Genomic DNA, 22,449 nt, shown 5'->3' with positions numbered 1-22,449 from the left:
AGTCATCTTGGACTAGAATTGTTTGAACCAATTCGGTAGATGCGTGTCCAGTTCAGATGGATTTTCAAAGTGTGAAAGAAAGTGGAATTTGAAATATTGATCAACAATTGAATATTACAAACTTAATATCCGAAAATTAAATTTGTAACTTTTAATTCACATATACGTTGTGAATTTTGTTTCATTTTGTTTATCAATAGTTATTTATTTCTTTCGTTGTTATGTTTCTTTATTTTATTAAAAATTGAAGTTATATGTTTAAATAAAGAGTTGTTTCTTAATTTTGTTAAAGTAACGTATGTATTAAGTTACTAAATTTCATGTGAGAGATTACTTGTTTCTATAACTAGTTATGTAGTTGTGATTTTCTTCATTTTGAAATATTCAAGCAGACCACAATTGAGTATTTTCATCTGGAAAAAACTTTCCTCTTGAAGATTAAGAGGAAGCTTCTCCTGCATTCCTATGTGGTCTAGTAGCATATAGACAAGTGGATCACATAGAAATTATACACGCATGAATTTAGGAGGAGCTTCCTTATAGAAGTTTTGCCATTCTCCTCCTCTCACAAGAATTTTTTCTTTATTCTTAAACAATGAGGAGAGACCTATTAAGTACCTTTCGTGACAATCAACATCAAACCTACGTAAAAAATTGTTATCCCTATTTTTTCTTGGTACATATATTACCTAATTTTTAATTTATTATCAAACATAACTTAAAAAATTTGAATTCAAATTTATAGACTTCTAAAGGCTGTAATAGTAAAAGTAAAAAAGAAAGAAAGAAAATAATAAAAACATATAAAAATAAAAAAATAAAGATTTTTATTTTATTCTGATCTTCTTAAAATTTGGTGTTACAACAATAAATTGGGCCGGCCCAAGTCAATGGAATCGAAACTTTATCTTGTAGTAGCGTAGTTTTTATACACCCGCACAAAATTATTCAACCCTAATCCATCTTCCTCTTTGTCTGTCTTCCTCTCAAGTTAGCCCTAAAAAGAGGTAATGTCTGGCATGTACGATCAAGGGGGAGACGCTGCTCCTTCGTCTTACGGAGCCCCTGGAGGCGGCGGTGGATATGGCGGCGGTGGCGGAGGGTATGGAGGTGGCGGTGGGAAGGGCGGTGACGGTGGATATGGTGGTGGGGGCCGAGGTGGCGGCGGCGGTAGAGGCTATGGAGGACGAGGTGGCGGTGGAGGCTACGGCGGTCGAGGTATGTACTTCTCTTACGTTCGTGGGTTTCTATCTCCGTCGTTTAGTGACTTGAATTTTTTAGGTAAAGGAAGCTTCTTGACAAGAAATAATTTAGGAATTAATCGTCCTTTATTTTTAATTCTGCTAGGGGAACTTTTTCTTGTAATTTTTGGGTTCTATGATATTTTTGGTTTGTATTTGTTAAGAAAGGTTTGTTGTGATGCTGTTGAGTGGGGGTGTGTGAATCGTATTTTGTAATGAAATTTTGAGTGCTCGGATCTAATCTTGGAACTGGTAGTGAACTTTCCCTGTTTCGTTTCTCCCAAAAGAGTGACAAGTCCTTCTCATCTTCTCGTTTCTCTATCCGCTTTTTGTTTTGATCGGATTTAGGAGGCGGCGGTGGTGGTTATCAAGGAGGAGATCGCGGTGGTGGTGGTGGTGGTGGTGGTGGTTATCAAGGAGGAGATCGTGGTGGGCGAGGTGGTGGACGTGGTGGCGGGGGTGGTCGTGGTGGAAGCGGCAGAGATGGCGATTGGGTCTGCCCTAATCCTGGGTATAGTTTTTTTTTGTCCCTTCTACGTCTATCACTGAGCTCTTTTATTTATTTTATTTTATTTTTTTCGAGTACATTGGATGTATTCCCATCCTTAAATGCATACAATTTAGACGTCTGCTCAAGGAGCTTTTCTTATGGTTGTTGGCTATTAAGTATATGATTGAAACTGTTTGTTTTGTTTTTGTCACATAGCTGTGCGAATTTGAACTTTGCTAGAAGAGTGGAGTGTAACAAATGTGGGGCACCATCACCAGGAGGTACTAATGACCGAAGTGGCGGTGGTGGTTATAATAGAGGTGGAGCTGATGGGGGTTATGGTGGTAATCGTAATGGCAGGGGTGGTAACTTCCATGGTGGTAGAAGTGGAACTCATGATGGAGGTCGAAATGAAGGAGGGAACAGAGGTGGTGGTTCTTACGGTGGTCACCAGGGAGGAGAAGATAGTGGGTATAGTCAGGTTCCCCCATCATCAGCACCCCAATCTGGTGGTGTTGGTGGCTCTTATCCACCATCTTACTCTGGTGGAAGTGCAGATTATGGGACTGATGCAGTTCCTCCACCTGCGAGCTACGGTGGAACTACATACCCTCCAACTTATGGTGGACCCACCGGTGGCTATGGTGGTGATAGTATAGGTGATGGGCGGACTTCTGCTGGTCGCGGTGGGCCGTCTGGTGGATATGATGGTGGCTACAATGCAGGTGGTAGAGGTGGCTATAACGCTGGTGGTAGAGTAGGGAGCTATAATGCTGGTGGTAGAGGTGGTGGTTTTGGAAGTACACCAGTGGAGTCAGCACAGGTGAAGCAGTGCGATGACAATTGTGATGATACATGTGATAACTCTAGAATCTATGTTTCTAATTTGCCACCAGATGTGACCATTGATGAATTGAGAGAACTATTTGGCGGCATTGGTCAAGTAAGCAATCTGCTATTCAGCTTTATTTTTTGGCTCTGGTATTCTTCTTTGAATTGTGTTGGCATTATGTGATTGTTGATTCATCCTTTTTAGATTATGGATATACTTTCAAATCATATTGCCATGTTCAGAAAGTTATGACTTTTGATTATAAGTTCTGACTTATGATTATGAGACAATTATTTATGACATAGGAGGATCTTAGCGCTAGTTTTATTCTGGTTGCCAATGAAATGTTTGTGATTAGTATTATATCTTCTGTAAAATGTGTCACATTGTGTGGTATTCGTGATGGTTGATTCATCCTTTTAAAATAATGGATATGCTTTCATATAGATGAATGATATTTTCATGTTCAGAAGTTCTTGTTTTGACTTCTGACTGAGTCAATTATATATAACATAGGAGGCTCTTGTAGGGCTAGTTACATTCATACTGTTAATAAAGTGTGTTCTGTTTTTTGAAGCGTTGAAGAAAATTTATTTTCCAGCAGTGGTTTTTTGCATTTAGCATCAGATAATCAACTGTCTAATTGAAACCTTTTTTACATTTCTATTTTGAAGATTGGAAGAATCAAGCAGAAGAGGGGCTACAAGGATCAGTGGCCTTGGAACATAAAAATATATACTGATGAGATGGGAAATAACAAAGGCGATGCATGTGTATCATATGAAGATCCTTCAGCAGCGCATTCTGCTGGCGGTTTCTATAACAGTAACTACTGTGCTTCTATAGCATAATAATAATAATAACTAATATTGTTTTAATTTTGTTTGAACTTCTGCATGGTATCGTTTTTCGATTATTATTATTTTTTATTCTCAGATCATGATTTGAGAGGTTTTAAAATCAGTGTTGCAATGGCTGAGAAGTCTGCACCGAGGGCTCCACCTACATTCAACCATGGGTACTTGCTTTCCTATAATTTTTCCAAAACAAGTTGAAAAGTCAGAGTACAGAGTTTAGGCATGCATGTATATTGAAATGTATATTACGCTATTCCCTTCCTTTGTTAGTTGATATGCATGACAAATTGACTACTGAAGTTACGTAGCTAATAAGAGTTAAGAGGGTTTTTGATTTCCATTTCCTCAGTGCTATTCTCCCTTAGTTTTCTCTTCTTTACACACACACAAATTTTTGTTGGCAGGAAAAATTGTATATGCCATCATATTAACAATATATATATTTTTTAATTTTTTTGCTCTGAAATTCTTAAATATTTCGAAAATTAGGCTTTTTAAAAATTTAGTTTGTCATACTTGTTTTAATAGAAATGTTGTTTATTAGTATTTTTGAGTTCATAATCAATTATTTGACTCAAAATCATTCTGTAAATGTGTATTTTCTTCTAACAGTTCCTTTTGCCCTAATTTTTTTTGTAGGTTTCCCATTTCCTTGGTCTCGAGTGTGGGGTGGATAACCTATCTGCCCCCTCCTTGTGCCAATTTATGTTTCTTATAAAAATATAATTAACTAATTCTTGATGACCTTATGTAGGAATGATACGGCATTTATTTTGCTGTTCAATTATCCAAGCATCTAGGATATGAATGCTTGATATGGATGGTTACACCACCTTTTAGTCATTATAGTTGGACTATGTCGGAAGATGCAACAATAGTAATAATTTGTTTGTGTCCCATGGTATCCTCAAGGCTTTAGACATAGTGTAGGATATTTCGTGTTTTAATGGATCCTAAAATTGTCAGTTTAATTTAGTGTATGTTTTTGTTTAGAATGTGACTCCACTCGTTTTACTACTATTCCATGAATGCTCATTTGTTTTTATTATTTATTTACCATTATGCTTCAGAACTTTTAGCTTACTGAACCCGTTTAACATGTCCTGTTGTGTTGCAGAGGTGGTGGTAGAGGAGGTGGATATGGAGGTGGTGGAGACAGGCGTAGAGATAGCTATAGGGACGGAGGCTCTGGACCCGATAGACATCAGCATGGTGGAAATCGATCTCGTCCTTACTGAGAGATTCAGCATTGGGCATTTTATGTAATGGGAATTGTGATCTTAGTGTTTTAGTTTTGTTCCATGGCTGGATTCTTGAATTGGAGACCAAAGAGGTAGGTTGTTCACTTTCTATGGGCAAGAGACCTCTTTGCTCCTTTTTATCTATAGTGGTACCCGGAGGGTTATAATCTTGCTCAGGCATGAGATTAATCTAGTTGTGTGAATGTTTTTTTTTATAGAGGCAGGCGGATAATCTCCAAACTGCTTGTTGCTAAGGTAGGTTGATGTTTTCAGGTGAGTGCTTCTCTTTCCATCACCATTCTTAGAATTTTGCAACAGTGCCTGATGTATAAAACCTCCACCTGATCTCAGCCCTCATCCCCCTGGTGGCTCTGATGCAAGCATATCATAACCCTATGATTATCATTTCTGCATTCATATTCTAATTATTAAATATTAACTTCTGGCATGTTCTTCAATTTTTTAAATTTGTTTATTATTTGTTAGGGATGACTGGAATATCTGTCCTATTCCTTAATTTGTCCTTAATTTGATTTTTCCAAAAGACAGTGTCTTATTGAGGAACTCTTAGGTTTAGACATTGTCGTAAGTAACTTCTGTTAAGTCAAATGGTCAACTGGGCCACCTATATAGTATTGTAATAGTTCGTTATTAAGGTTAGGACTTTCTGGGAGGGACAATGGCAATTAGAGATGGGGCAGGTCTATGGTGGAAGCCCTCTTGTTTCCTCGGTGGGAGGGTCGGATTTTTTGGCTTGCTGGATTCTTTGCGGTTTTGTGGGGCTTGTAGTTAGAGAGAAATAACAGGATTTTTGGGATGGGGTGAGATCCCTGAGGGTGTGGTCTTTAGCTAATGCCTGGTTTTCAAGGACTTTTGTAATTTATCCATTAGGTCTCGTGATGTTGGGTTGGAGCCCCGTTTGGTATAGTTAGTTGGGAGGCTCCATGCGTTACAGGCTTTTTTGGGTTTGTTTTTTTAGCCCTTGGCTTGTTCTTTGTTCTCTTGCTTTCTTTCAGTTTTATCTCAATGAAAGCTTGGTTTCTTTTATATATATCAAAAGTTCAAGTCCAAGATGGAAACTTTAAACTGAGTCTCTGTTAATTGAGCCGTCCTGAGACTACCAACTAGGCTTAGGAATTTCGAGCTTATGATGTTAGTTTTTTTTGTTTGTTTGTTTTTTTAGGGGTGGGGTGTCCATTTGGGAGCAATGATACATATAAAAAGTATTTAATTTGTTACTGGGTGTTGGGAGTTAGGCTTTTGCCAAATGTTGCATATTTTCCTGTGACGCTGTTGGTTGGTGCGATTGTCCCGACGAATCTCCTCCAAATGTTCAAAAGATTCACTCTTAGTTAGGTCTTAAGGCGAACTAATCTAACCCCCTTTCACGGATCGATGCCCTGCCATATGCCTTCTGCACGTTGGTGACTGCTTTAGGCTTCTCGGAGCTCTGCTGATGAAACCGTGTTCGGAAAATTGAGTTCAGCGTTGGATTTTGTTATATAAAATTTCTGTACCTGTGTTACTGTTTTACCCATTTGTTCGAGCAATGAGTAGTAATTTTCTATGTTTTCCTCCAACATATTTCCTCTATTTGTTTTATTAATGAAGAGATTTATAGTTCATTCCCTCGTTATGATGAGTGACACCCACTCGAACATGATAAGAAATGCACTTGAACTCTTTTAAAGTCGACGGCCGAGATGTGATTTTATTGTTTTCGTTGAACGGTTCGAATTTTTGAACTTGCTTTGAGGGTACCTGAAGTCATTTTGTATGTGTTTGGTATCTGATTGGAGTCTAATTTTATGTTTCCTATTCAATGAATAAAGTGAACTGAATTAAATTTTTATTTATTGACTCGTTTTTTAAAATCGGATTTAGATTAGATTAAGGGGCCATTTGGAGTTTTTGTTATTTTTAGTTCTTTCAGAGGTAGAAATAAGATTAAGTTGTGTAACTATTTTTATATTTTTTCTTGTTATAATTATTTTTGTTTGTTTTTTTAATGGTTGAAATGTAAATTAGAATACAATATACGTTAAAATAATGTAAAATAACTTTCTATTTTAAGAATAAATTTAATACAACTATCAAAAGTTTATGATATTCAACGTAAGTGAATTCCCTTCAAATTTTTAATTTTCGGCTTACTTTCAAAAACGTGAATAAGAATTAAAAAATATTAAAGAAAACAGATTGAGGTATTTTGATTATTTTATTCATGATATGGCTATTTGGATAAGCAGTTTTATTGAATCGAACAGCTGACAAGTAAATATATTTGATAATATTTAAAAATACAAATGAAGAAATTTAGAAATTAATACAAATGAATTACTTTGCAAGACCCCTGGAACGTGTCGTGTTCTCGACGTGTATCACCAAGAGGTAAAGTCATGATTTTTATTTCTATAATTTGATTCGTGACTGTATTTCTTATCTTTTACTTTTAACCTAATCTTATATATATAACATCAGAATTATCAATTGGTCACAAAATTTTTTAATCCTTAAAAGCAATTATAAGAAAAAGAAGCTATGTACATCGTGAATTTAACTTAGCAATAATTAATACCTTATCTATGACTAACAATCTACTGAGTTTGCAGTAATTAACATATATTTCCAACCAAGAGGTTGTGTATTCGATCCTACGGAACATTTTTCTATTTAAAAAAATTCAGAAATAAAAACAGAAAATATTTCTTTCGAAAGGAGTGAAACCAATTGATATGTACAGGATACTAATAAATAAACAAGGTTACTAATAAATTGAATTTAATTTTTCTGCTTAATTTTCATTTCATAATCAATGAAAATGAAAGGGGATGGGAAGGAATGAATGAAGTAATGCTAGGCCGTTCTGGATGTTTTAAATATCATTTTGCTCCACGAAAAAATGGAAGAAAAAGAGAAGTCAAAATTTAGTGCAACTGCAACCTTGATATTGAACACTTCTAATCGCCAAGAGTCGATAACACAAATGTTGGTACATCTTTGAACAGCAATCGGAAGAGTGACTACCGCCTCGACGACGACGACCCCAGATGGAAAAACAGAGCTTCTGCAACAGTATTTACAGCACCTCTCGCCATATTGGAACCGAAGACACTGAGACCTCTTCCTCATTGAGCACAAAACATGTTCATACATCGCTCTGCCGATTCATTGCATATGCGGTGGCGCTGGTTGCACGTTGTAAGGCGGTCCATGCATCGCTGGAACGTGTGCATATTGAGAAGCAATCTCGGCACCCCCTCCTCCCTGAACCTGAAAAGACTCTCATCCTATATTATGGAGATGTAGAAGACATTTGGTACCATCATTCAGAATACATATTATCAATGGCGTCATATCTGCAGAACACAAATATATATAATGCAACCCCATATGCTAACTAAACTAAAAGCCCATGTTTATGCCTACAATCCAGGAGTCCAAACCCGAAAATTTCATCTACTTTAAGTTGAAGAAGCCTTGTGGTTCAGTTCATAACTTTGTTTTGGAATGTTATGCGAATGGGTGATTTTAGCTTTCACTTTGGAAAAAGTGTTTAATAACAAATTACTTCTATTCTAAGTACTTCCTAGAAACTCTTGGGTTACTTTTGACTTTTTCCATAAACACTTCTATAATTTTGAGGGGAGTAATCTTGGACAACAAAGCCCAAATTATAAGATGATTGTTTATAGTTGATAGTTCAACTCCATGTTGCGATGACTTCATGATTTTGAATTGTAAGGGCAAAGTTATAAGATGATTATTTCTAGTTGATACTTAAATTTCATGTTCCAATGACTTAATGGTGTTCACCAAGAGTCAAGACAGTATCAGCCCTGCAATGCGTTGTTGGCATTAAAGACCATACCTGATGCATGAAATAAGGGTCAGGGGGGTATGAGCTACCGCCGTATCTTATGTCGGGATGGCCATAAGTTGGAGCATAACCGGGAACTGTATGAAGTTGCAATGTAAAGAGAGTAAGTGGCAAAAATAGAAGGGTGTATAAGTTACCAAAGACAAAAAAACAGGCTTACAAGGACTCGTTACAGCTGCTGCGGCCCTCGCTCTCTTCTCTGCATTCGCAAGTTCAGCATGCAATTTCTCAACTTCCTGAGACATGGCAACCATTCCCTTTTCCATTGCCTCACTCTGCTCAAGATTACCAGCGTGTGTCCTTTTCTCATACTCAATAGCAGCCCTGTCCAGACCAACAACAGTTAGCAAGAGGTAATTCCCAACCCCAATTACTTCTCGAGTACACAGAATACTGCATGCGTTTCTTCTGAATAAAGAAAGTGATCACCAATTCTTTTGTTCACTCTGTTACATAATATCAATTTTTTGTTTTAGAATCAAGAAAAAAGAAGAAAGATTGGAGCTGGCTATAGAAAACAGCCGAATTTTCCCACGCCAATAACCATCAAAATAAAGACTACTTATATTTTCTTTTCCCTGAATTCTCTGATTCCAACGGTTCAAGCTACTTCGTGGTAATTTAATACAATATTGGTGCAGAAGAGGATTGTGCAGGTTCTAGTACTAGACAAGAGATATTGTGCACATAGTAGGCTTATGTGGGCGCCTCTTTCTTGCTCCTGTTTACCGAGACAGGGGGAGAACTTTCTATTGGTTACGCTCCTCAGAACACACGAACGAAAGATATGAACTGGAAAATAGAAATGGACCAACGGGCCCTTTTAGGTTTTGTGGATAGAGGTAGACAATATATGTTTTTACACCAGGTGAAGATATTTCTAAGATCATTTCCTTGAACAAACTATTTTTTGTGTTGGACGAAAGAATCTTGGTATATAATGCTCTAGTAAGCTATTCAAAAGTAGCCTTTCATAACACAATTCAATTTGGGACTTGAAAGCAACTACTATGAAGGGTTGTCGTTCTTCACGGCTATAAAAATTTCCACGACTAAAAAAACAGCTGCAAAATAAACCTACTTTATAGTTTTTGAATAGGTTAAAGTAGGCACCAATGTTCGAGAAAAATGAAATAGAAGCCATTAGCATCACTGCATTAAGGCTTTGCATTTGATAATTGATATCTTGTTTGAGGCAAAAACAAACAGCTAAATTTACAGAACAATTGGAATGGACTATCTCAACAATTAAGCTAATACAAATTATAAGTCGGAACAATCAAATTCAGGAACAAACGAAAGAAAATGACACCATACAATAAAAGAGAGAGAATCTTAAACCAGGCAAGGCAACTCAACATATACTGATGCTCCAACTGGGGAAAAGCCTACTTTGGAATTATTATGGAGAAAACGATGATTTGTAAGAACATCATAAAAGAAGAAATCCAACGGGGGGATCAAAATTTACCTTCCTCTTTGAATTTCATGGTGCATTCTATCAATTTCAGCTTTAATAGATGGCAATTGCTGCGACCCCGAGGAGACTTTATTAAGGTTGTCACGAATTGCTTGCAACTCCGCCGTTAACTCTTGCTTTACGGTACTAAGCTTCTGAACATCTGCCCGCACTTGAACGAGTTCCGCCATCATCGCGTCCATCGCACGAACCTCCGCGTCCATCTCCAGCGATTTCTCATAAACCTCCCGAACCTCAGCGTCTCTCTCGGCCTTGACCTTAGCCGCAGTGGCCGACAGGTGCCGAAGCTCTTGCTCAGCCGCAGCCAGCTCTTGCTTGAGCGCTACGTGAGTGGCTGCAAGCCGCTGGTTATCCGAGAGGAGAGTCTGAATCTCCCGGTGCTGTGCGGATATGCGATCTTCGAGAAGAACTGCGTGGTGAACCCTGGAAGAACCGGCGACAGAAGAAAGACGATGATGGGATCGGCGATCATCACTCGGGCTCCGGCTCGACGGAGCTTCGCGGCGTTTCAAGGCGTTCGGCTGATGGCTTCGTCCGGCCATGCCTGTGGATAGCTTGATCCTCCTCTTTCGCTGCTCGGATTATGCAGAAGCAGCCGAGATTCGAGGCGAAAACGATTTGAGAGATCGAATATTGGCGACGCCACACTTCATCGCTTCTCCTTATTTGGGAGGGTTTCATCCGGCGTTCCGTTCGCCGTTCGCCGGATTTGCAGTCGGCGACCAGAATGTCTAGTAATGGGCTTTATTTATCAAGCCCATTTATAATGGGACTACTCACAATTATGAGCTTAGAAGTTTTTGGGCCGCAAAGGCCATTAAGTAATGTTTTTAATTTCTTTTTTCCTCTTAAGAAACCTAACGATTTCCCAATTATTTATGTTTTTCTTTCCTAAAAAATTTTTAGAAATATTTTTTGAAATTGTATAAAAAAATTTGAAAATAATTAAAACGAGTTTCTTACCGTTTCCAATTTGTTCCAAAATATAAATAAAAATATTATTTTATCATTTTTTTAATACATGTTATTTTTTGGAAACCAAAAACAAAAACATTACCGAGTCTTAATGTTCTCATTTCTTGATTTTTGGCTCTCTTTTTTCCGTTTTAAGAAATACAATCTAAAATAGTGTTGGGCTAGTTTAGTTATTATTTTTTTCGACCAAAACAAAATAGATAGAAATGTGTTCGGGAATCATCTTGTTATTTTAATTTCTAAATTATAAAAATAATTATAATTATATAAAAATAGTTTGATGTTATATTTATTTTTACTTTTTTTGTTGAATTATAAGATTTATCCCAGAATTTTAAAGGTTGAGTTTAATAGAAAAGTCTATGGACTATCATGGAAGTTTAAAAACCTGCTCCACATTTTTTTTTAAGTCGATAGACTTATTCAACATAGTCTTAAAAATTGGACCAAACTTATCATTTTCCTTTAGATCTTAAATTTTCATTATGGATATTAAAGTGAAAAAATGATAAAATAAAATTTTTATTAGGTCTAAAAACACATTTGGCATTTTACTTGTGATAAAGTAACGATTTAGTCCATGTACTTTTAATTTCATAACAATTTAGTTTAGAACTTTAGTATATAGCAATTTAGTCCATATAATTTAATCCTTACCATGAAATATTTCATCAAAATTAAGTATTGATTTTATCATACAACAATTTAGCATTTGTTTAGTATACACATTTGGTCCCTCATTGATTTATCGATCTACATATATAAGAAACTTAACAAAAATTTTCACGAGGGAGACTAAATCGTTACAAACTTTAAACTACAAAGTCTAAATTATTAGATATTAGAGTTTATGGAATAAATTGTTATCAAATTGAAAATAAATTGACTAAATTGTTACAAACTAAAATTCAATGATTAAATTGTTATTTGAATGAAGTAATGGACCCAAAAAGTTTTTTAGCTTTTTTTTAGTTAAACATAGGAGTAGGAATTCAAACTTTCCATCTTAAGATATGCTTTGATATTGTCAAATAATACTTTTATTTATATTCATGAAAAAACTTAACAAATTTCAAAATTTGCAATTTTTTTTAAGGTTAGAGAAACATTTGGACCTTGTACTTTCGTGAAGGTAGCGATTTAGCGTATAAACTTTTAAAAATAACGATTTAATCTCTGTACTTTGAAATTAGTTACAATATGGTCAAATTAGGTTAAGATTTAGCAGAAGTTTGATGTGGCTGCCAACTAGGATCTATGTGGACAAATTAATTGGCCAAATATGCCGTTTGGTTTAATCTTGGGTAGGTTCAAACTTGAATCGGTTTAGGGCTAAAAAAATAGAAGGAAGGAAAAGCTTGATTTAACTTCCCCCACCCTTCACAATTCTCTCGTCTTTTCACCTAGAATTTTGATCATCCCCATCGTCGACATGGCCAATTATTGATTCCCAATGCGGTGGTAGCTGACGTTGTTGTAGTCTTCGAAAGAGGTCGAAGTCAAATCTCTGGAGGCGACACGATTCTTGCCAGGTTGTTGCCACCAAGTCGTTCTCTTATGGTTTTCTTAAGCCCTAAACTTATTCAAGTTTGCATCGACTCAAAGATTAAATTGAACTGCAGTTGGGCAAATAATTTGTGTACGCATAGATTCTAGTCGGTAGAACTTTTTGTTAAATCTTAATCTAATTTCTAATAGCAAAGACTAAGGTCCTATTTACTTACCAGGAATTGGAATGAGAATAAATCAGAATGAAAATCAATCGAAATGAGAATGTTTTTCATTTGATCCTGTTTAACATAAATTTTTTGAAATCAAAATCAAAATCAAATTTTTTTTGATGTTGTTTACTAAAACTGTCTGAAATAGAAATGGAAATATAACAATTACTCATTCTTCTTTCTAACTAATTACTGCTAATTTTTTTTCAAACTTAAAATAGTAATAAAGTTTAATTTATTTTATTTGTTATAACAATTTATTTAATATTATTAAATAATAAATAACTAAAATCATTTTAAATTAAAAGAACCACCATTTAACATAAAATATTATTAAATTTTAGTATTATAATAATTAATAATAATGAATTATATTTAAAAAAAATATTGATATTAATTAATGAATAATAAAAAGAAAACTCAAAACCAATTTCAGACTGCGAAAGACCAACTTTTCCCGCCAATTGGTCAACTAATTTGGCGGTTCGATTTCTCCTCGCCACCTGTTGCGCATATTCTCTTGCCTTCCTTCGTTTTCTTCGTTCTTACTCGGACTGTTCTTGAGCAATACAGTACCCCGTATTTTCTCCACCATTCGGACAACACGAGTTCAGTTCTCGTCTCTGATGTTCTCACTGATGAGAATTACACCGCTCGGAGCAGATCGATGATCGCTGCGCTCACAGTCAAGAACATGATTGGCTTCATTGATGGATCCATTCCTTGTCCATCAGAGCATTTCTCTCTCTTTCGTTCGCGGCTGAGGAGCCGGAGGTTTGGCTATTCGCTCTTAATCGAACTGAGTTCAACGAATTTCCATCCGTAATCTCCGTCTGTTATCGTTTCTTTACATTTTCTCTGATGCTCTGCCGCTCAAAATTTCCGCAGACTCGATGATTCTACTTTGCAAATTCTGGAATTTGTTTCCGTTTCCAAAGACGTGAAGTCGTTGATCGAAGCCAAATCCAGATTAAAAGAACTACTCAGATTTGAATCTCTATCTATCATTCGCGAAACCGTCGAAAAAACTGACGATCAAAAGCTTCTAGTCCTCGAATTTCTGGTTCGAGCTTTCGCTCTTGTTGGAGACACTGAGGCGAGTATTCTTTTGCATAATTATCTGTTTTGTTAGAATATCAGAAGTTCTGCCAATAGCTTCTCCTTCTTCTTCTTCTTCTTCTTATTATTTTTTTAAAATTTTGTTTAGTCCAGAACTATGTTCTCGTGATAAGGAAGCCGTGTGTTAGTCACTTTTGCTTGCTGCATAAATTATGGTGCCTCTTAAGATTTGTCGTGCCGAAGACCAGTGCATACATACATTCGTATATTTTAACTGCCTAGTTTTGGTATCTATAGTTTATACTAAATGATGATTTCGTTAGCAGATGTTGCCAATATCGATAAAATGTTTCTCTAAGTTCAGCTTCCACTTTTCATGCTTCTAGAGTTGCCTAGCTTTGAGATATGAGGCCTTGAGTTTTCGGGAAATGAAGTCTTCTAATCAGAAATGGCTTCAAGTTTCACACGTGGAATGGTTAAACTTCGCTGAGCATTCAATGCATTCTGGCTTTATTTCTATTGCCATTAAGGTAAGATAATATCTTCTGTTTATGTGAACTGCTTTAAGATTTTCTTTAGCTCGTTAGTAGAGGTGCCTCGCGTCCAATAGAAGTTCTATAGTATGTGCGTTGTACCAATTTATGTAGCGAGATGTGTGGCTCCATTAAATCCATAATGAGATATGAAGTGAGATTTCTGCTCTTCAATGCTTAGTCAAAATGTATAGGTTTTTTGGGAACTAAGAATTGGGCACTGCAATTTTGACGTTGTCACTTGTCAGTATGGTGGTGCTATGAATGTTAGTTCTCAGAGAAGAGCTCTGAGTAGAGAATTCTTAAATAGGAAAAAATAGCTCAGAATAAATAGTAATATTGAGGCTAAGTTTCAAGAAAGAGAAAGAGAACGTCTTCAAACAAGACCTATGTAAGGGTCTAAAAGGTGGAAGCTATGTTAATAGCACATGATCGAATACAGTAACTGACCTTAGGTGCCTAAATAAACAATATCAGAAGGAAAAATGATTCATGGCAATACAAAAAATCCTATTTCTTAACATTCCCCTGGAATGAGCTTGGTTTGTAAGTTGAGAAAAAGATGGGTAGAGAGAATCTCCGTCAGAATGTTAGTAAGTTGGTCTTCGAAAGGTTTGAATTGAAGAACAAGCTGCTTACTAATAACATGCTCATGAACAAAATGATAGTGGATCTTAATATGTTGGCAATAAGCACTAAAGTTATACAAAGTAAGATCGATGGTGAAAAGGAGAAAAACCTAACTCACGTTGCACGTCTTCTACTTCTACCTATTAGTGTAACAACATTGGTAAGTCTATGGTACTCCCTTAGACTCAACACACGAATGTGATAATATTTCTGTTTGGAGGAGCACTGGCTAGGGGATAATTTTAGGACAAGAAAAGTGCAATAGCTGCTGTAATCTTTCAACCATGTGAATAGCATGTGGTCCAAGTAAGCTACCTCAGGCTCCTCAAAATAAAACATTAGGTGTGCAGAAGGAGAAAATGATGCACTTAATATTACAACAAAATCCAATTTCTTAAAAATAAACTACCAGAACTTTTCTTGTCCGTAAATGTTGTGTGTTACTGAAATTACATGTTTTTCACTTCAGCTTGGATTATTTTCTTGAATAAATTTCTTTGCATACACGTCAATGGATCATGCAATGCTTCAAAATGCTAGGTTTTTTGTTGTTTCACAGATTGGGCATTTTCATAGGATGGCAATCTTGGTTACCTTCTGCAAGTTTAGGAGTACATAGGATCAATTTGTTGAAACTCTCGCTTGCTTATTGTTTTCTGGTTTCTGCAAGTTCAATTTTGAATTATGATTGAGGCTTTTCCTCACATCGATTCTTGTGGATAGCATAGCAACACTATCTCTTACTGTTACCACAACTCTTTAAGTCATTTAGACGATAGAACATGGAAATGGCTATTCAAAGCCGCACTTCTACCCTTCTATCAGGTCAAGTTGGATTTGATCAAATTCCATCTAGATGCGTGACTCTGTTTTTCACAATAAAATACGAGTCCAAAGGCAGGGTAAGAAAGGGTTTAGCTAACGAATGTATACCTTTCAATTTTAATTTTTCACATAATTTTTCCATCTCGTATATTCTATTTCAGTTCTGAATTCTGCAGTATTTAGTTAGTTTTCTCCTTCAATACAGTGAACTCATGAAGATTCATTTAGAGTCTCCTCCGATATGGTGAACTTACGTGCAGTTTTCTTTACTAGGCATATGAGCTTGCGCTGTCACGCCTTCAGCAGAGTGATACTGAAAACTGCACATCACACAGTTTGTCTAAATGCGTGGAAGTTATCGAAAAGATAAATAGACTCAAAGATCATGCTCTGAAATCAGCTGCTTCCCATTCTGGTACCGACCTTTAGTTGAGTTAAAAGATTTAAAGATCAAACCAGTCACTAAAATTGACTGCATACTAGATGCGCCTAACTTGAATATAAACAAGACAAATCTTTTAAGTGTTCCCGTTTATTGGCTAAAGGCCCTATTTTGGTTAACAAATTCACTGTCATGAAAGCGGTTTCCCTTTTACTTACTTTCTAACCCCCTTTGTTGTATCTTAACCTAACATCCAACTCATTAATCAGAATACTAACCTCAAAAATCTTATTATGCAGCAGGAAAGGAAAGAAAACGAAATGAAACTATTATGCCTTTTGGTTCTAATGCATGGTTTTAGTAACTCAGTCTGACATTAATAATAATTTTTCAAAAAACAAAACCAGGGCTCCTTGCAACTGTCTGACCCATTGCAAATTTTTATCTGATTAAATCAGTTCAGGCTCTCACATCTGAGTATTTGAAAAAGAAAGTAACTGAGAGGAACAGAAAGGATTCTTCATTCTGCACAAGAACTCCGTTTACAGCAAGCACTCTATTCAGAAGTGGCATCAGAAACCATAATGCAAGAAAGCTGCAAGAATATCAGGGTTTGCCGGAGTTTCCTAGTGAATCGTACAATCTCCAGTTTGGTGACCGATCCTAAATATAGTCTCCCTTCACACCCATCAGACTGGATAAATGACGTCCCAGGTTAGTTTTTCATGCAAAAGGGTAACACGAATTAACTGCTCTTATCATGGTAATAGTCATGTAATATCATGTATCCATCATAAAATTTTAGAATGACAGTAGCACTAGTGAATGAGTACAGAACTCTGATAGGGGTGGAAAATCCCGAATTCGCCACACTTATGCTAGGAGGAAAAAACACGAAACTTAGGAGTTGGGTTGATGTTATGCAGGGGGCTTAACTTGATTGCTCAAAGGGAGTGATGTTTGTAGAAAGGACGGTCAACTATTTACTAATCCGGTGAGATTGAGTTAGATAGGAGTTAACTGAGTAGTTTTGCGAGAGAATTAGTGTAGTAACTTTTATCTTTTCTTCTCTCAACGTCATTGAGATAATTAGAAGACAGTTATAATTATTTCAAAATTGTACTACACTAACTCTCTCTTCTAGAGACTTATTGGAGCCTCTATACTAATCTATATATATTTCTCTCCAGAAATATTTTGGAGATCGATAATAAATATCTCAAACAGGCTCTAAAAATATCCTAGCCTTGAGTAATATTCCTCGAGCTCTAATAAAATTCGAGAATTCCTTTTAATATAGATTGACTTCTCAGAAATATTTAGGATCATTAAGATTCCAACTGAGACTTTTTGTGAAAGAGGCACTACAAGATACTGGCATAAGCCGTTATTGGATCTGCTAATATGCCTGAATGGATAGGTTCACGACATGAACCAAGGACCGAGCTCTCCTTCTTCACGCTAACAAATAATGTCACAATTCACTGGCTCTTTCACCATAAATTTATTGCTTATATATCTTAAAGTTTTTCTCGATAATATCTGTGATTTCATTGGTAATATTCATGATTCTTGTTTCTCATTTCACGTTTCAAATTTCATTTTTCGTCTTTTTTAATAAAGAAGAACCGCATTTGATAACTATTTCATGTTTCTCGTTTTTTCTTTTTATTGAAAAAAGAGACAAAAGCACGGTTAACCATTTCTCGTCTCTTGTTCTCTACTGGACAATAAGCCCATTAAAGCTTTTGATGTTTTTGTTAGTGACTGTTAATTTGATGCTTCAGGTCAGGACGTGTCTGTTTCCTTCAGGCAATAGGTCGCATTGGCAAACTTAGTTCTTTCGTTACTGGGAATCGATCGCGGAAACTCGCTGGTAAAATAATAATGTTTCATGTTTGCAATGAATTCCAGTTGTTAAGTGTAGGTCGCCACTTGATGCCACAGCCCCTTCTGGCAGGTCCTTACTATCAAATATTCTTCAATATTCTGTTAATCCTATTTTTCAAAACCATAATCTTCGTGTGGTAAAATCCACTTGAAGTTCACATCGTGGATTTTACTTTTTTTTTTTTTAAATAAATGTAATTTTAAAAGATAAAAACAAACGAAACTTGGTTTGAAATTGATGGTGGTTTGGTCATGCGCCTGCAAAGTGGAGAAGAGGGAAAAATAGATAAATTTAACGTAATAAAATATTTAAACATTTAAATTAATATTTTAAAAGTCGTTGATTTTCCAAATTTACTTAAATGAATTTAGGTGTGGCGATAAATAATTTAGGTGTGGCTACCAGATCTTCGTGACAAAAACTACCATACTTTTGTAATTAGTTCCAAAAAATGTTTTAAAGTTTTTACTTTTTTTTTTTAAAAATTTAAACTATATTTTTTAAATATTTATTTTAAAAACTATCTGTATTTAGAATTTCTTATTTTAATTATATCATTTTGAAACTTTTCCCTCCCATGGAACTTGGAAGATAATGATGTGTCTATTTTCAAATCTTCCTAAGAAACATGAACGTTATGAAACATACCTTTAAGAGTACAAAATTTCGGAGTAGAAATGGTCATATAACAATGTAATTAAAGGTGTCTTGTCACCTCTAAAACACGACATGCTTCTTTGTGGAAAGTCAATGGGACTTGGCATTGATCATATTGGTTTTGGTTGGAGGGATCATGACAATAATATAATGGTGACGTAGGAGCGGGACATGAATAGCCTTATTTTTCCACTTGGTAAATGTAACGAAAAAGGTAATGTAACTGGTTGCGTCTATTATTATCATATCTAGAATTAACTTTTTTAAAAAATTAAAAGAAAACATTTAATCACGATACTAGGAATGCAAATAAAATTCTGCATTGAGTTAGAAATGACTACACCATGAATATACAAGTAAAAGATATATAACATGATGGGTGAAATCAAAAGTAAAAGTTATAGTCAAATAAAGAGGAGAAAATTGACAAAATAAGCCTCTTGCAGTGGCCTTTTAAATTTTTTAATCATCCTTCTTAAAACACAAGTTTTCTAATCATTTGCTGACATCACTTACTTTGTCAAATGACCTCCAATGCCACTCCTTACTTTGGGTACCAAAATTTTAGTTTTCCCTCCTCCTAATACGAATAGTCCGTTCCATCTTTAGCGCACTCACACTGTAGCATTCTTCGCTCGACTCAAATTTGACTGTCTTCACCTGCGATTGAAATTACATTTCTCTAGATCTCGTTATCTTTCTCCTTCGTATTTCCATTGCGACTCGCTAAGGTAACTCTGACCCTGTCGTCTTCAAGCGGTGAGACGAAGTGATTTTGGTTGCAGATTACAACGAAGGAGATTTCATCGTTAACTTTGGGTTAGTGCATTTATCTCTCGAATTGCTTAAGATTTTTGTTTTAATTACCACTATTTTAGCTATTGTTCGTAAGTTCTGTACAACCCCGACGTTGTTCTTCTGTCTCTTTTGCGATTTTTGTGGATTTTTTACACTGCACATCTAGGGCTTTCGAAGAAGAGGAAAATAATACGTAATCGGCACCAGGGAAATGAATCGATGGAGACTAAAATCGTGTTTTTGAAAACCAATAATACTGAGGGGGGGGGGGGCTGATGTTGAAATAGCCAGAGCCAAAAATGAGATCGAGAAATACAGTGAACATGAAAGGTCGAGAGCTAGAAAAATCGAGAGCTAGAAAGATCGAGAGCGAGACATATCGAGAATGAGAGAATCTTCATTGATTTACAATTATCGTGAGTGTGTTAGGAAGAGCGAAATCGAGAATCATCGTGATGGATACAGTGAACTTGAAAAATCGAGAGCTAGAAATATTGAGAGCTAGAACATCGAGAAACAGCAAGAGCTAGAAAGATCGAGAGCGAGAAATATCGAGAACGAGAGAAGCTCCATTGATTTGCAATTATAGGGTGTGAAATAGGTAGAGCAAAATCGAGAGCGGGAAACATCGAGATCGAGAAAAATTACAGTGTTTTACATTTTGTATTTGAACTAGTTGCGTGTTTCCCTTTCCCTGTCTTCTTAATCCGTGATTATGTATCATGTTCAATTATTAAATTTTTGAACTACTTGCGTGTTTCCGTTTCTCTATCTGCTTAATTTGTCATCATATATCTTGTTCAATTTGTTGCAGGTGCACAATGGACCATCAGTTGAGGATTAAGGAGAATGATCGCTTTTCAGCTCAAGCTACCAGCATGTCTCACTTGAGCAATGTCAACAGGCTTATCAAGGATAAACTCACAGCGGACCAACTTGATATGTTTCGTAGAAGAACAATATTTGGTCGATTTGTCGACTTGGAGATGATGTTCTGCAGTGGTGTAGTTCATCACTTTCTGTCAAGGGAGGTTGTTGGGAGCAGTGACGACAGCATGAGTTTCTTAATTGGTGGCAACGTGTTGACATTCTCGAAGGATCAATTCATGCTTATAACGGGATTGTGGCGGCTGCCTGGTAAGGTGGTCTAGAAAAAGATTGGAAAGAATAGGTTGCGGAGGAAGTACTTCAACGATGAAGCCTCCATGCTGTTCGAAGAGTTTGTGGAGGTTTACAAGCAGACTGATTTTGAGGACGACGAGGACGCCGTTAAAGTGACATTAATTTTGTACACGGAGCTTGTGATGATGGTAAAGAGCAAGAGCAAGTCGAAGGTTGACATCGACTTGTACAACCAAGTCGATGACTTGAACTACTTCAACCATTTGGACTGGGGTTCTGATGTCTGAAGTAGGACAGTTAACGGTCTGAAGCGTGCGATGAATGGAAAAGTTGCACTATACAAGAACAAAGTAAGAACGAACAAAAAGTATCTAGTAAAGTATAGCCTACCGGGATTTCCGCTTGCATTTCAGGTAATCAATACGTATGCATACTCGTTGTCATTGTTTGTGAAAACTTTTTTTAGGTGTGAGACTAAACTGAAATTTTATATTCAGGTGTGGATATACGAGATTGTCCCATCTCTCATCACTCCCGGTGTCAATAGCTTGAGCGAGACCGCCATTCCACGGATAATTCGATATTCGTGCAGTAGAGTCGTCGGTACAAAAGATCTGGGAGAGTGATCTATAATATGTTTATTGTTGTCTAGTTGTAATGGTATTTACACTTCCTTATGTTCTTGTGATTTACGTTCAGTTCGTCATATCTTATCAACTCGTGGAGACGGAGCTGGATAAGGACTACCAGAGGTGTCCATTGGACGAAATAGAGGTGGTTGATTTAAATGCGCTTGGGTGTTCCACCTCGGACAGTGATGATGGACACAATCCTTCCCCCATCACCGACAATCTTGGCGCCGAAGATGATCTCCCACTCGACGATGCGCATTCGTTGGAAACGAATGTACAGGCAATGCTGGATGAGTCTTCGGATATGCCACGTACAGAGGCCGCATCTGAAGGTGGACAACGGACACCGGTTGAAGTACTTCGACCAAGTACTTCTATTCGGTCGAATGTGGGGCAAATCACGCGGCAATCACCTCGAGCAACGTCACGCGATGCTTGCCCTACACAACGACACGACACCCGTCGATCGAATGATAGATTCGGGGCTATGGAGAGAAGGCTGGATCTTTTAGCTTCGGACATGGCGGAGGTGAAGACGGATTTGGCGGAGGTCAAGTCCGACTTGAGTGAAATGAAACTCATGCTTCAACGGTTGTGCCAGGTAGCCTTTTCCTATGACTTGGTATAGTTCGTATACTCTATGTATTCATTCAATCGAAGTGTTAATATGTTAGTTCGTTTGCAGATCGATAGGCGAGAGGTGAATATTGGTGTCTCTCCGTCGGATACAGTCCACGTGTCACATCCATTGGTATCCAATGTTATCCCCGAGCATGATGGGGATGCTGATGACAATCAACCTGAAGGTTCCTATGCTGGAAAGGAGGACGATGTGGTTCCTGTAGAAGCGTCGTTGCATGAAAAGGCAATGGATGGAGTATAGATGACCATACCCTTATCCGATCTTGGAGATGCAGAACTAGCCAACCCCGCGTGTATTGTCGATTCGGTGGAGTTGGATGTTGCAGTGGTGACACCCATTGTTTCGACAGAGATGGTGGAACTCAAAATGACACCACCAATAGTACAGGATCCACAAGCAGAGACGACGTCCGATCCAACCTTCGAGCCTCCTACCTCAACCAACATTGATGGTCCGTGTGGCATGATTCATGGGCCTCGTCAAGCCGAGCATATTGAGTTGGCCCTTACACCAGCGGATATGACCCCACTACTCAACCTATTCCCACACCTACACCAGCA

General features: G+C 36.9%; 4 protein-coding genes across 5 annotated transcripts; 3 read left to right on the top strand and 1 right to left on the bottom strand.

The window, feature by feature from the left end:
• The first annotated feature begins 955 nt into the window (after window positions 1–955).
• Window positions 956–5,119, top strand: TAF15B (TBP-associated factor 15B). 2 transcript variants are annotated; one of them, XR_002602917.2, is made up of 7 exons: window positions 956–1,218; window positions 1,590–1,752; window positions 1,948–2,674; window positions 3,238–3,388; window positions 3,500–3,581; window positions 4,538–4,753; window positions 4,880–5,119. XR_002602917.2 is itself a non-coding variant. In XM_022299174.2 (6 exons), the coding sequence occupies exons 1-6, from the start codon at window positions 1,011–1,013 to the stop codon at window positions 4,656–4,658; spliced, it is 1,452 nt and encodes a 483-aa protein (XP_022154866.1). In that variant the 5' UTR covers window positions 956–1,010; the 3' UTR covers window positions 4,659–5,119. The 2 variants fall into 2 exon arrangements, 1 of the variants encoding a protein (XP_022154866.1); XM_022299174.2 differs by having other exon boundaries at window positions 4,538–5,119.
• Window positions 5,120–7,436: 2,317 nt separating this feature from the next.
• Window positions 7,437–10,752, bottom strand: LOC111022054 (protein FLC EXPRESSOR). Its single transcript, XM_022299217.1, has 4 exons — window positions 10,013–10,752; window positions 8,702–8,865; window positions 8,533–8,618; window positions 7,437–7,934 (listed from the first exon to the last, which is right to left on the bottom strand). The coding sequence occupies exons 1-4, from the start codon at window positions 10,561–10,563 to the stop codon at window positions 7,830–7,832; spliced, it is 906 nt and encodes a 301-aa protein (XP_022154909.1). The 5' UTR covers window positions 10,564–10,752; the 3' UTR covers window positions 7,437–7,829.
• Window positions 10,753–13,117: 2,365 nt separating this feature from the next.
• LOC111022017 (uncharacterized) lies at window positions 13,118–18,163 on the top strand. Its single transcript, XM_022299168.2, has 6 exons — window positions 13,118–13,491; window positions 13,606–13,813; window positions 14,163–14,306; window positions 16,038–16,179; window positions 16,605–16,860; window positions 17,934–18,163. Exons 1-5 carry the CDS (start codon window positions 13,118–13,120, stop codon window positions 16,811–16,813), a joined length of 1,077 nt encoding a protein of 358 aa, XP_022154860.2. The 3' UTR covers window positions 16,814–16,860; window positions 17,934–18,163.
• Window positions 18,164–20,313: 2,150 nt separating this feature from the next.
• LOC111022026 (uncharacterized) lies at window positions 20,314–20,901 on the top strand. Its single transcript, XM_022299181.1, has 2 exons — window positions 20,314–20,629; window positions 20,711–20,901. Exons 1-2 carry the CDS (start codon window positions 20,314–20,316, stop codon window positions 20,899–20,901), a joined length of 507 nt encoding a protein of 168 aa, XP_022154873.1.
• Window positions 20,902–22,449: the final 1,548 nt, after the last annotated feature.

This window comes from Momordica charantia, assembly GCF_013281855.1.
Source record: "Momordica charantia cultivar OHB3-1 chromosome 3 unlocalized genomic scaffold, Mcharantia_2.0 BLBB01000003.1, whole genome shotgun sequence".
Taxonomy (NCBI): Eukaryota; Viridiplantae; Streptophyta; class Magnoliopsida; order Cucurbitales; family Cucurbitaceae; genus Momordica; species Momordica charantia.
This window is presented reverse-complemented; position numbering and strand designations above follow the sequence as displayed.